This window comes from Ochlerotatus camptorhynchus, unplaced genomic scaffold, assembly GCF_037179485.1.
Source record: "Ochlerotatus camptorhynchus isolate MF236.1 unplaced genomic scaffold, CSIRO-AGI_Acam_v1.1 ptg000286l, whole genome shotgun sequence".
Taxonomy (NCBI): domain Eukaryota; kingdom Metazoa; phylum Arthropoda; class Insecta; order Diptera; family Culicidae; genus Ochlerotatus; species Ochlerotatus camptorhynchus.
The window spans coordinates 337,509-353,088 of NW_027040775.1; the positions used below are offsets into that span (position 1 = coordinate 337,509).

General features: G+C 35.5%; 1 protein-coding gene across 3 annotated transcripts in view; it reads right to left on the reverse strand.

The window, feature by feature from the left end:
- The window catches only part of LOC135706693 (group 3 secretory phospholipase A2), a 49,753-nt gene that overhangs the window by 11,606 nt on the left and 22,567 nt on the right, over nucleotides 1-15,580 (reverse strand). For all 3 annotated transcript variants that reach the window (XM_065228345.1, XM_065228343.1, XM_065228344.1), the window contains exons 2-4: nucleotides 13,891-14,036; nucleotides 6,541-6,710; nucleotides 550-744 (exon numbers count right to left, since the gene is read on the reverse strand). In XM_065228345.1, coding sequence (XP_065084417.1) covers nucleotides 550-744; nucleotides 6,541-6,710; nucleotides 13,891-14,036 — 511 coding nt within the window. The remainder of the gene's footprint in view (nucleotides 1-549; nucleotides 745-6,540; nucleotides 6,711-13,890; nucleotides 14,037-15,580) is intronic.

A 15,580-nucleotide genomic window follows, 5' to 3' on the forward strand; every position in this document is an offset into this window, starting at 1 on the left:
TATCACGTGACCGAAACCAACGCAAGCTAAAATTAAATTTAACTGTTCAAATGTGCGCTATCAACTTGGAACGGGTACCAAGCACCAAGATCACATCGTGACCATGAAGATCACCCTTGTTGATTAATGGTGTTCACAGTGGAACCACGACCAGCATCATTCGAGTGGGCTAATAATGACACTTGGTTGCAAAGCAATATTTCTGTAACCTTTCCTACTGACTGAAGATGCGACCTTCATGAAAATGCACTAATGCACGATGACTGGTTTATTCGAAAATATCGACAATGATACTAAGGTTTGTAGGTACCTACCTGCATTGAGGGGTCTACATATTTATCTTTTCTCAAGTTTTAAACTGAGTCTTGAGCATTATAATAAACAAAAACAGTTCTCTCTAACCAAACAAATTGAACAAATCTTCGGTCGTGAATAGAAACAAAGGCACAAAAGAATCTACACTGCACTGCAAATGCGTCTTCAAGTAGGTAGCGTCATTGAGCGTCAATTGGTATTGGAACGTGAAGTATTTAGTCTGCGGATACTAACCGGTGTTGAGATTTTGTAAACATCTTCTAAACCTTGCATCACAGTCACAGTGCGATCTTGTGAATGCACCACGGTTGCACAGACCTCGACGGCACTCTCCCGGCAGCAGAATGTTCGGACACATGTCATGCTCACGACAGCACCGATCCTCGTCGGCATATCTGCCCACATCCGAATAGTTGGTCGCGATACTTCCTACAAATCAAAGAAAATAAAAGTGCTAAAGAACGATGATCTAATATGACGCGATGGGAAGTAACCATTGCATTACTCGGTCAAATGGCTCAGTCTAATGACACTGCTAGTTTTATAAGCACATCGGATTGACCGTTTATACGTGATAAACGATAATAAAAATCTTTTTAGCGTTTGGAGCCCTAAACGAGTGCAAGCTAATGAACTTGTGATCTTGAACCTGAAGACTAATTACAACTGTGGGGAACATGTCAAACATGGACAATCACGCGACAACCTAAATTAGTTACGCGGCTCATTCGTAAAATCAGGCAGGCGTAATCATGCATACATACATATGTTACACGTCTGCTACAAACCTACATAGGAGTTTCTCAGACACAGCCAAATTTCAGCTCATTGCGGAGGCTGTCGGCACAATTGATGATAAATGTATGTAGCGTTTTCATTAAGCCTTATTATTTTCCAATTTGGCAAGATAATTCCTAGAAGGATTTGAAAGTTACACTAGTAATACGTGCTACTGAGTTACAAATACAAATACAAATACGTGCTACTGAATTCTAGTTGAATCTCAACAATTAATTGAATTTCATTACGTTGAACAAAATGGCAATTCTGAAAAGTCGTCTAAATTATGTATGACTGCTTTCTCACCCCAGTAAACCAGGGTTCAATCCCAGCCGAAGCCGTTGAGATATTCTGAGATAAAAAAAATTGTGGTCACAGCTGGTCGATATGTAGGGTACAGATGAAGTCACCTCCCTGTCGTCGAATATTGGCGGAACAGATATATACACCCAACCAGGAAATGTAAGATTATTTTACAGATTTGCATAAAAAGCATGCAGACTTTGTAATGTTTCAGCACATAAACAGGTTCTGTAATGTGATCGTCGGAATTTGTTTTAATAATTTTTTGATTCTTATGTCAGCCAAATTTTTGAACATAGGTTGTTTACGGTTTACGGCTTTACGGCTTTACGGTTAGAAAATCATCTCGTGACAGTTTTCCGTATTTTATTCACAACATAAAGCACAGTCCAATGACTCAGCACTAGGGTGCTTCATTTTGACAAAAGAGAAGAATTTCTAATAGGTCATCCTCCAGTTCAATTTATAACCCTAAAAATGAACCTGTGCGAAAATTGGTAAAGATTGATGAAGGTTTAGAGGTCGCACGAATGATTTGAAATTTGTGTTGGATGAATTTAAAAAATCACTTATATCGCTCTAACTTTGCTTCTAATTGTTCAAATGTTGAAAAAATGAATAAGTTATTGCTACGGAAATGACCAAAAAGCTTATTGTTCGATAAGTTTTACAGCATATCAAGAAATATAGAAATTAAAAAAAATGACAAAATATGGTAAATTGACAGATGAATATGTGCAAGACAACAACATTTTTTTTTTCAACATTTGGACAACTACAACCAAATTTTGAGTAATGGCAAATGGCTCTAATGTTGGCCTATGAATATAATATTGGAACCCTTGCTAAAAAACTTCTATATACCAATTTTATTTTTTGGGACGGTTCTAATCGATATTTTTGGTCGCTATTGAAAATTTAGTCGATTGCTGAATTTATGTATGGGCTCAAATTAGGGGCATTTAGGCCAACATTACATCCATTTCCACTATAAAGGAAAATGTACAATTTATCATACTAATTCACCAGAATCTCCATACAAAATTCAAATTATTGGCGCAAAAATGGTAAAGATCGATAAAGCTTTAGAGCCTTTATCAATCTTTACCATTTTTTGCACAGGCTTATATTTTGGGGTTATGAATCAAACTGGAGGGTGGGCTATCATAATTTCATCATTTTTTTTAAATGAAGCACCCTACTCACCACCCATAGTAGTAAACACATCAGCATAGTAAAACACAATAGCGCAGCGGCTGCATGCAAATACAACAACAGCAACGCGCGTTCTTATATCGTTTCATTTATCAAAGCATGAAATAGTTTAGATCGTCAATAATTATTAATCGAAAAATATTTTAAAACACACAGATTATGCAACTAAAGGTCCCAAGCTATTATCGTGCAACGTAAAGGTGTATATAAGTACGTATAATCATTTTTTTTTAAAATAAAATTCGCCTTTACACATAGCGTGCGTCACTCAATTAGCGAACCACACAGCAAAAAAATAATTTTGATATCACATCAAAGTGGATGCACTACAATCATGTCGAAAATTTCATGTAATTTTTATGACCACATAAATAAACAAATGCAGTAAAAGCAGCGTAATGTCAGTTCATGCATTGTATTATTGATAATTTTGTCTTTTTTAGCAAGTAATATTACACCATATTTTCGACATGATTGTAGTGCATCCACTTTGACGTGATATCAAAATTATTTTTTTGCTGTGCAGTGACAATTGACAGCATTAAAAACATAACTGTAAACATGTTTTGTAGTCTTTTTAAATTACATATTTTTAGCATCATACATAAATTGTAGTTGCACGACTGAACTCCGTTAATATCAAAGTCGATATAATCAAAGCCTGGTGAAGAGAAACATGTCTCAGCGAAAATTAAAATAAATAGGTCATCAAGGCAGCGTTTACCATTTTGGCCCCAAAAAACTCTTTTCTGTAACGTTTATTACGATGGTTCCACACAAGCGTTACGTATTTTCCATGTGATCCGTAATTTACATAATCAAAATAGTAATACTTATTCTAATCATTTTCGAAAAAAATATTACACGATCACAATACTTCTACTGCAAAATTGGTTCCAATTTTTGACAGTTCTAATTGGTTCCTGAAATTATATCCGCCAGACAATCAATATACACGCTATTTTCAAAAATACCCAAATGTGAGTAAAATCCACCCAGATTGGTCAAAACTGAACCTACCCAAAAATCAGTACTCAGCTAAGTTGGGAGTGACTACTTGACAAATGAACAGCCTCGATAGGATTCAGGTTGATGTTGTCCATTTGTCAACTTAACGCAGCCCCAACTTAGTTTACTCATTTTTGTGTTTTGACCGATCTGGGTGGATTCTACTCACATTTCAGATGTTTTGAAATAACGAATACACGGCCGCTGAATTCAACTATAATTTGAGTTCCATTCACTTAAAATCGCAAAAACGCAGATCGCAAAAACGCAGACTGAGTCTTTGAACATGGTTTGGGGCTGTTCATAAACTACGTAGACATTTGGGGGGGGGGGGGTTGGTATTTATCCGCGGCCCATACAAATTAAAAAAAATGTATATACAATTGTATACGCAGGGGGAGGGGGGGGGGTCAAGAATCCTGTTTTTCCAGAGTAACTTTTGAAATAGGCGAATTAAAAAAATTATTATATAATTTTTTTTTTTAATCATAACATGAAAATTATTGATTTGATCAAAATGAACGAAAAACTCAGTCAACTCATAGTAAAAAACATAAAACGTTGATTTTCTCAAAACGCCCTCGCCCCCTCTATTTATATATAGCTGAAGTAAGGCCCTTAATTAATAATTTATTTGGATTGACGCATATTTTTTGATAAATTTTCTCATATAAACTTCACTTCGCCAATGAAAAAAACAATGAAAAAAACCGAATTAAAACAACATGTTAATTCCTCGTGTAACGTCAGCTAGTAGTAGTTTTTTTTTTTATTAAATTTGTTTTCAAGGCATACCTATTATAATTTATATAACATAGACAAAATTGTAAAAAATAACACCTAAGGCAACTATTGTAAAACGGTCTACACTGATTGACGACAAATAAAATAAATAAATATAAAAACAGATAGAAACAGACAAGTCTAACAGCCACTATATCTGAGAATGATTTGTTTGTCATTTAATATGCAATCATGGAAAACACATTTTGTTGCTGGACATCAGGATTAGCATTATAGCATTATAATTCATTTCTGTATTACACTCTTTTTAAAAAGTAACTTTACTCTTGAGAATAAAAATTATATTTAGATGAAAAATGCAGCGTAGCAGCGAACATGTGAGCAATGTTTCATTAAAATAATGACTTTGCAGTACCGTAAAACGGGGTAATATTGATAGTTTTTTAAAGTATATTCGAAATAATATTTACAGCAATGAATGTTTTTACCCTTCTTACAAAGAAGGGTATAGATATCACTTGAAAAACCGACTATCGATCCGAGGCCCGGAGGGCCGAGTGTCATATACCATTCGACTCAGCTCGACGAGATCGGAACATGTCTGTGTGTGTGTGTGTGTGTGTGTGTGTGTGTGTGTGTGTGTGTACGTGTGTATTAGACCTGTTCATTTTAAACGAAATGTTCGGAATGTAACGGGTCAACCGTGATTACTGTTCGTCATGTTAATTTGAACTTTTGTGCAAATTTTCAGCAAAATCGGCGTTGATTTAGAGGTGCTTCTAGTTAATTTTATGTTTTCAAGGTAATTTACGGCTTATAATATTTGTATCTCGAGACTGAAACAACGAAAGCTGCTGTAACAACTTTCATAGCAAAGCTTAATGTGTTATCTACCAACTTTGTGGTCAAAAGTTGACTATTCGAAGTGATTTTATTGAATTTTCACTTAGTTTCATGCTCGAAGATATCTTAAAATGTGAAGAATTTTAAAGTATTTGTTCTACGAATTTTCCACCCATATGATATAAAAATGTGTAGTGTACGGCATAAGGTTCCTCATATTGTTCTAGAAGTTTCGTTCCAACATAGTTTTCGTGTATATTTCATAGATTGAGAGATAAAAATCAGAAAAGAGGCCGTTTAGCTAAAATTCACAAGACAACAGAACCAATAAAAGTCAATTAGATTGACAGAACATAGTTGCATTGCTTTTCAATGACGACCGATGACTGTTTCATTGATATATGATTTTTTCATAAATATGAATCCTCAGTAGACGTGTTTTTTTATCAAAGGCAAGTGTCACTCGAACCATAACAGCAATTTATAAAATAACGAACATTTTGAATGGCTCGAGTGACACTTGCCTTTGATAAAAAAAACACGTCTACGTCTGATTAGCCTCCCAACGTTTGAATACGTTTGGTTAGAAACTGACTGAGTTCAAACCATTTGAAGTTTGTATGGGAAAACAAACTTTTTGTTCATTGCCTTCTACCCTTTTTCTATGTTCCTCTGAAAAATATTCGACATCTTTTTTTGTAGGAAATTTTCTAAGATACAACTTTACTCAAGAGTGTTTTTTAGTCAAACGACAAATGAAATAGTTATTAAGCAGCTTTATTGGCAACAGTGTTACGTAGTAGCATTATCGTACTCTGCTTCAAGCTAAAATTTCTAGAAAGGCCAATGAAGTCTGTTGAGCTGTTGATTGAGCATGATCATAAGACAACAGCGTCTTGAACAGTTTATAGCTTTTGTTTCTAACACTTAATTTAAAAATGGCAATGGAGCAAAGTTGTTGCTAAGCAAATTTCAATTATTTTGCAGACAATTATGGTGAATTGTTAGAAAGAAACGAACAAAAAAAATATTTTCAGATGCACATATAAACTTCAAATGGTTTGTACTCAGTCAGTTTTAAACTAAATGAGTTCAAATTTTGGGAGCATAATCAGGACCCAATTTGGAGCACTGTGGAACAAAGATTTAAAATGTGCATCATTCTATTGGACACTATCCTGAATGCTAATTACGTAGTCAGATTGAGGATTTCTTCATAATTTGACGCATGGAGAACAATAACCAAGCGTTTGTACACTTGTCTGACATTGACAAACACATAATCCAAAAGTGGTCGTATAAAAATGCAATTTATGAATCTATATACCCTACCTGGTCCACACCACTTCGTTCCCGGATAGATAAATCCAAGGCCACCTTGTAGTTCACCTGAAATTCCACTAGCCTCGTTGCATACCTCCTCTAGGGCCATCACCGATTCTCGTGGCACCTGTCGCACCTTCTTTGCATCAAAGGCCAACAGCATCCGTTGTATGTCGCCTCTTTTCGCGAAGAATATACACAGGAACAAGCATGCAGGAAGAAACAAAACGTTTTTTATCACTGTCGTTCAATATTTCGCAGTTATGCGACCTTGAGCTGTGTGAGATGCAGAAGAAGCAATGAAAGAAATGGAAAAAAAATAGTTCGATGATCGTGGGCCACAGTCCTCTTAGCGTTCAATGAACTGGTCGCTCCAGCTAAAGTTTGCTGGTTGAGCTTGAACCTTCGATGATGGTGAGTAATATCACATTCGGTTCCCTGGGGGGCAGTTTATATTATAGTCAGGGCTTTGCAAAGCATAGGTTTATCGTTATCGCGTTATAGTTTGGTTTCAATATTGGTGTATCGGATTTCATTTTATCGATATTGGTCCGATATCCGATAATTTTATTAAACTTTGGTTCAATGGTAAACAAGTCCTGTAGTTTACTAATTGTTAAAATGATCCACGCAAAAATTGTTTATTGCTATCCTCAATGTCTCAAAACATCGATATGACGATATGACCCGATAATATCAATATTATCGATATCTGCTTACCTCAAATTGTAGCACATAACACATGTGGAACTCGATCATAAAAAATCCACCCTATTTCAGGGATTTCATCGATAGGATAGGATAGGACATCGATCTCTGTCAAAATGATTATACCAGCTGTAAAATGAGAATGAGGATCAAGGGGGTAATCAATTATATTAAAATGAATACTCCATAATGATACTTGAAAAAACCGCAATGGTGGATAATAATTCGTCAGACTCCTTTTTTGATTTCAGTAAGGCAGACTATGGAGCTATGAAAAATAAATTGAACAGTATAGATTGGCAACTTGTAATCCGTAGTCATGATGGAGAACATGCAGTTGATGTATTCCATCAGATTATTTATTCTATTCTAGAACAGACAGTGCCCATGAAGCAAAAGAAAAATGCCAATGCAAAAACACCAATATGGTACAATAGACAGATAATAAATCTTAGAAATAGGAAGCAGAAAGCTCATAAAGCGTACAAGAAAAACAAAAATGATGAAAATTTTACCTATTATCTTACCATTTGTGACCAACTTAATTTAGAAATTGAAAGTGCATATGAAAAGCACAATAGAAAGATTGAAATTAACATTAAGTCAAACCTAAAATCCTTTTTAAACTATGTTGAAGAAAGGCAAAAATCCAAGAGCTTTCCATTAAAAATGCAATCAGACAGTAGGTTGGGCAATACTCCTAGTTAGATTAGTAACTTATTTGCTGACTTTTTTCAGTTATACAAGTTATACAATTAACGATGAGAATGAGCAAGATTATCAATATTTTTCGTATCTCCCCGAGCCAATGAAGAACATCGCAGTTGATAATTTAACTCTCAAGGAAATTATACGTGGATGGATTACCACCTATTTTTTTAAAGTAACTTTCGAAGGAATTAGCAAAACCTTTATGCTGGCTGTTTAATATCCATGAAGTCGAGTATACTTCCTCCGATTTGGAAGGAATCATTTTTAATTCCAATTTTTATCAAGTGTCAAAAAGTATGAAAAATCACCAAGATTATTCGAATCCATCTTTAATGACAATATACGGACGCAAAAGGTATGATTTGAAAGAAATCTGCCCACCATAGCTAATGTAACATCTGGTGTGCCACAAGTTTTACATCTTGGTCCATTACTGTTTATTTTATTTGTCAACGATACAGAAAATATTTTGAAATTTCTTCATAGAACATATTTTGAAATTTTGAATGATTTTTTAATGATTTAATGATAGAAAATAAAGTTGGTCGTTTTCATTGATTCCTTACGGATAACGGTCATTTGAATTTTTACCGACTTTTTCAGCAATTCAAAAACCCAGTAAAAAAATACTGACTCCTGTAAAAAAATCTTAGTGTGTATGTGAGGCCTCTTCTAGCATAGCTATAGTAGCATAGTTTGGGCTCCATATCATGATACACATGTAAACCGCATTCAATCAGTTCAAAAGCAGGTCTTGTTGTTTGCTCTTGGGTTGGACGAGTTTTCTACTGCCATCTTATGAATCGCGTTGTATGCTAATTAATTTGGATGAGCTCAAAAAGCGACAAGAGTTCGCAATGATTGCTTTTATAAACGATGTGATTTCGCAAAGAGTTTACAGCCCAGAGATTTTGGAAAATATTAATTTCTATGCTTCCACTCGCTCACAGCGGAATAGAAATTTGTTTAGCATCAACAATCAAAGAACAAACTATGCCACAAATAGCCCATTGAATAGAATGATGTCTTGCTATAATACATACTGTGAATCTATTTACATAACAATGAATAAAAGTACGCTTAAAAATTCTTTCTTCACGAGGTTAGCTAAGCATCAATAATAAAATATAAATGTTACACAAGTACTTCAAGTAAAATTGTAACAATCAGCGTTTAAGTAAAACTGTAAAACGGTCTACACTGATTGACGACAAATAAATAAAATAGAATAAAATGAAAAATAAATAGGGGAAATGGATGTAATGTCGGTCTAAATGCCCCTAATTTGGGCCCATTCATAAATTCAGCAATCGACTAAATTTTCAATAGCGACCAAAAATATCCATTCGTACCGTCCCAATGAGGCGTTCATCTAGATACAATTGATAAATAGCAGACTTTTAGCGATGGGCCCAATCTTAGATCCATAGGCTAACATTAGAGCCATTTCCCGTAAATAAAAATAATTCTAACGTGGTTTATATTTCTGTCTTCTAAGCGCTGTTGAACCCATGTCTTTTACGATTAACGTCCTCACATTATAATTATTATAGCTAGAATAAATTTATTCACTCAGTAAAAAATATATATTAATATCCTTCAAAGAAATATTTCGTGCTGTAATCGTAAGTTGATGTACTAAAACCCAGTGAACAATATTCCAACATTCCACAAAATCCAAACGAATAATGCGCCATGGTGGTTTTATTACACCTATTCGACGCAATCGTGTCTTACCATCAAATTTTCGAATGGTTTGCATTCCGTAATGAATCCATTTCCTTTCAACGGTGCTGGATCATTAGGTCGAAGTACGTTAGGCCGAATAGGTCATTAGCACCTGCGGAGTCAATCGATTTTATTTTACAATGGAACCTGCTTGACAATTTTCACTAGTAGCAAATTGATTTGCTCTACTCCACTTGAATCCCACCAAATGAACCAGGATTGTTCGAGCCCCCATGACCAGTGCCGTATTAACTCGATTGATTTTAGTAAACCAGAACTGGAAACCAGAAAAAAAGATGAGTTGTACAAACTAATTGTTGAAATATGGACTGAACCCAAGTTTAATCAAGGTTTTAAAGCAATCTCAGCATACAACCAAAATTTCTATTTGGGAAATTGATTGGTTGGACCACCAACTGCTCAAAATATTTAGATTAAAATGAGTGCAAAACAAATTGAGGGATACTACATACTATACCAGACTTAATTGGTTACTTATCATGAATATTGAGTACGAAATATTGATGACAATTGATATCAACACTTCTATTATCAAATTCGCAACTATGAAGAGTCGTAAACATATTTAGTTTATTCAGTATAAATGTGTGTTAAAATAAAAGCAGGTTAGAAAAATAAATTTAAAGGAAAAATGGTAGACGCAAGTACAGTTAAACAAAACCCCCCCCCCCCCCCCGAGTGAGTTGATATATTTTTACCGATGAACCTGCATGTTTTTCTAACCATATGTTTGGCACACAAACAAATACCTCTGAAACCTGCAGTAGGAAATGCTTTTCTGATGTACGAAATTAGTTTATAAATTGCATGCTTGGTTTATCTTTTAGAATTAAAATTAGATTAAAAATGCAAATTATCAATTCTGGGGTGAAGTTGATCATGTAGATTTTTATGCAATACAATATTCAGAAATTAGCAGTTATACTTCATTTTTAATCGCTGAAGAGGTGTTGAAATGTTATCAAAAGTTATGATTTACGAAAAACCTGCATATTTTTGTACGAAATAGCAAAAAATCCGCTTAAGCATCGAAAAAACGAACCAATAATCTTTGACTTTGTCTTTTTTGAACGTTGTCTTGCTCATGTACTGCACATGAAGAATCTCGGTGTTATCCAGGATTGGTAACTCATATTCAGAATCCACTATAATGATATTGTTGCCCGAGCTAATCGTCAATTGAGTTTTTTTTTAAATGTCCAACGAATTCCATGATCCACTCTTCGTTTTATCAGTTGGCGTGACCCAACGAACCTGCCACCGTACGAGGAGCGTTCCGTCTCCTGAGCATCAAACCGCTGGAGGTGAGGCGGACGGTCGCTCAAGCTATGTTCGCTGAAAAGCTGCTTATAGGTGGCATCGACTGTTCAACATTGCTGGCACAGCTAAATCTGTACGCCACCGAGAGACCTCTTCGTCCATGTGATTTTCTATTTTTGGAACCACGGAGCAGAAATTATGCACTACATGAGCCAATTCGATCAATCAGCCGGCAGTTCAACAGCCTTTTCGGTGTGTTCGACTTCAATTCATCAGCTGACCTGTTTCGTCATCGCTTGGCCTCTTTCGTACCGTTGACCGTAACTAATTAGTCGTTGTTTTATTCATTTAGACATTAATTGTCAGTTGAATCATTAATAAACAAATAAATAAATATTGAGTGAGTCTGTAGTACCCAGATTAGCACTCCAAAAGAGAGAAAAGGTGACATGGGAGCCAGGTGGAATAGAGGTCACTCCCGCCTCAGTGGCAGTCCCATCTCATTGGTGCTCCAGGCCAAACAGTGCTTCTGCCCCACTATTGTTCTCATTCTACGGGTGTTCCAGTGCAACCTGCACTCCTGCCTTACCAGGGCAGCTTCACTGGAGCTTCCACTCCACTTGTGTTCCTACTCAATTAGTGCTCCTGCTCCATTGCCACATCCACCCTATAGCCACTCGAAAGAACTAAACCAAATTTTAATATTACATCTAAGAGGATGCACTTCAATCAGTCATGTCAGTTCATGCACTGTATTAATGATAATTTTGTCCTTTTTGGCAAGTAATATTACACCATATTTTCGACACGATTGAAGAGCATCCACTTTGATATGAATTTTTTGCTGTGTACTGGTTAACCCTCTCCTTATCTTCTTTCCATTGTAGCACAACTTTTTGGTCCGTCGCATGTTTTTCAATCTTATTAAATAGTCAGTACTCATTTAAGCTTCTCCGTGTACTCACTATTTTTGATTTTTGTCCATATGTGTTTTTAAGAAATCAACTGAGCAACTGTTGAAAAACATTTAAAATACTACTGTTTTTAAGCAAACACTTTTTTTTAACGGATTCGATAACTTTCGGAAATAATAATTTCGGAACACAAAATTCTAGCACTTTTTTCAAATTCACATTTTTGCATCTTAAAACATAAAACAACGAAAAACATTCTAGGAAGAAAACACAGCAAAACGTTTTGAATTTTAATTGTGATGTAAACATATATGCATGTAAAGTTGTATTCCATTTCACGCAAACCAGTAACTTTCATGAGATGTTGCTTGCACAGATGCACGGTTGCATATAATATTTTAACGTTTCATGGGATATCTCAGAACTTTACACAATTTATAATGTAAAATTGTATGATATGTGACGCTCCATTTATGTGCATCACATTGAACAGAAATTTACACTACTTTTTCGAACTGTGAAGAGTTAAAAGAAGGAAAAAAACTCGATGAAAAACTTCTAGGAATAAATGATGAAGAAAACTCAAAGTACAAAAAACTTATAAAAAGAAGAAAAAATTCCATTAAGCCTTCTATTGACCCATTTGGCCTAATGTACTTCGGTCTAATGACCTGTCACCCCCATCAACCATGGCGAAGAAACGAAGCTATGTTGACTTGAAAATACTAGTTTAAAAGTCCACCTGTTGAGCTAGTCGAAAACAGAATGGCAGCATTACCTTGACAATATTGACAATTCGCCTTGAAGGCCACTCTGTAAATCTTTATGATAAAATCCTGTTAGAAAACGTCAGTCTGTGCCCCTAAGACAAGACAGGACATCTGGCTGCTTTTTATTCTGCCACGCAGGTTCTTCATTTGCTTAAGCAGTCCCAGTTCACACAGTAATTTTGCACACATTTCAATTATAAAAACAATCTTAAACTTGAAAATCGACCAATTAGCGAATGGATCCAAAACTGGATCCAAATCTATACCCCAGTTGTCTACTCTAGGTGTGTGCATACAACATGATGGACATTTCCTTACCCTTTCAATCCAGTGAAAATAAGATACTCTCAATCTTTGTGTGAAGAGACGGTAAGACAAAGTCTGCTAGATTACATGCACATATGGGATTTGTCCATAGGAGTAAAGAGTTCCGATGACGTCAATGCTTGCTGAGCATGACGCATTTCTCTGCTTTTATTTCATAAGGGCCTGTATCGCAAATGCAAGCCATGGTTTTTTTGAGAATTTAAAACTAGCTCTAGTAAACCATGAGCGTGTAGAGGGAGAGTCAGGTGGACCGATAGAATTTGTGCACAGCAAAAAATAAATTTTAATATTACATCCAAGAGGATGCACTTCAATCATGTCGAAAATCTCATGTAATTTGTATGGCCACAAAAATAAACAAATGCAGTAAAAGCAGCGTAATGTCAGTTCATGCACTGTATTAATGATAATTTTGTCCTTTTCGGCAAGTAATATTACACCATATTTTCAACACGATTGAAGTGCATCCACTTTGATGTGATATTAAAATTAATTTTTTGCATTGGCTCACATGAATGCTCAGTTTCGATATCAAGAAAATTTTATTTTGACAGGATGTTTAAGTTTAATCATACCAGTTATACAACTTAGGCAATGCGAAAAAGGGGTCAACTTTTAGTCAGCTGTTTTGCATGTAGTTATATCGCGCAGTTATGCGACCTTCAGTGGTGTGAGATGTAGGAAGCAATGAAAGAAAGGGAAAAATAGTTCGATGCTCGTGAACCACAGTCCTCTTAACGTTCAATGAACTAGTCGCTCCAGTCACAGTTTGCTTGATGAGCTTGAACCGTCGATGACAGTCAGTAATTCGCATTCGCTTCCCTGGGGGCAGTTTATGTTATAGTTACTGATCTCGACTGAACGACTAAATGAATGAAAGCATGTGTAAAGCAGAGCGAGCATGATTATGCGATACTTACCGATCTAAGTGAATCTTGCAGTATGGAGGACGGCTACTGAGTTCAACCATTCTGGACATCGTCAAATCAGCCACTAGAACTGAACTGCAAATCGCTCTCGCTATAAGCAAGGAAAGTAAAAACGATACCAACGCTTCGACATTCATCTGAAAGAGTAAAAAATAAATTTCAATTCACAGGTTAGAATTAGTCAAATATAGTAGATCGGACAACATCCCAGTTGCACAGGCTCAAATTTTAGGGTTATTAATCAAAATGGAGAGTGGCTCAAATGCTTTGTTCAAAATAAAGCACCATAATGGAGCAGTTTGTATCATTTTTAAAGTCATAAACGATTGGGTTGATTTTATTCAAACACTGACAATTGGTCAGGGGGGCGACCCCGGCGTAGTGGTTAGCATCCATACCTCTCACGCCAAAGTCACGAGTTCAAATCTCACCCCCGGACAAGTCACGAATGACCCAAGAGCGTTAAAGTGACTATAATATAAAAAAAAAAAAAAAAAATAAAAAAAAAAAAAAGACAATTGGTCATTTGTGCTTCTAGCTACATATCATGTATCATATGGTAATTTATCTAAATGCAAAATCCCCCCATTCAAAATCTTTGGAAACCTTGAGCAACATTTTGACAAAGTTGTTTTGTATAGTATTCTCAATATAAGTCCGAAATTTGAAGAAATCTGAACATTATTTGTATTTTTGGTAAACATATGAATAAGATCGTTCCGTTTCCCATCACTTTCCCGTAAAATAATTAAAATTCTCACGCAAATCCAGATCACAACCAAATTCGTTCAAATTTTACATCATTGTTGGGTACGTCAGTACACATCGGAAGAGCAGTGGAGAACCATACAAACATGACCCACCCTAGTATACATCGTGTAAAATTCGTAAACTTTCATTACACTCCAATGTCATGTCTGGTATTTTTACGATAGTGGATATGTTTACGATGCGCATAGTGAATAGCCCAATTTTTATAACAGATGACAAAGGATTTTGTGAATACTTACTCAGTTCTTTTAATTTTATTCATATGGATTTAAATGCTCAAGTAAAAGCTTTAACGTATGCATTTTAGCAAAAAAAAAAGCTTTTTCTCACTTTATTTATATAACCTACACTAAAAAATAGGGTAAAAATCATTATGTTCGACCCAAACTACCCAAAAATGTTTCGTGCCGTGAGCAACCACTTAGGCATTCGATTTCTCATCAAAAAAGCTATTTTAAATCACGTTAGCTATTGCTATCGGCACCTCAGATAGCCTAGTCGGTAAAGGATCGGTATTTCCAAGCCGGAGGCGATGGGTTCAATTCCCGGTCCGATCGAGGAAATCATTTAAATTTTATCGACTTCCCTGGGCATAGAGTATCATTGAGCTTGCCTAACAATATACAAATTCATGCATTGGTTGGCATAAAAAGCTCTCAATTTATAACTGTGGAAGTGCATCTCTAAGTCGAGAGCCGGCAAAAGGCTCACAATAAAATCAAAAAAAAAACTAGAAGAAATGTAGCTAATGCAATTCAATCTCTAATCGCTCTAAAAGCCAATATACTATTTATGATAGTACCACCTATCTTGGCTAACCAATAGTCTAAACAAAAACAAGCTTCGACTCCGATTGTCGGCAGTGTCAATGATTATTTATTAAATTGCTCTGGACTATCTCAACTGATTG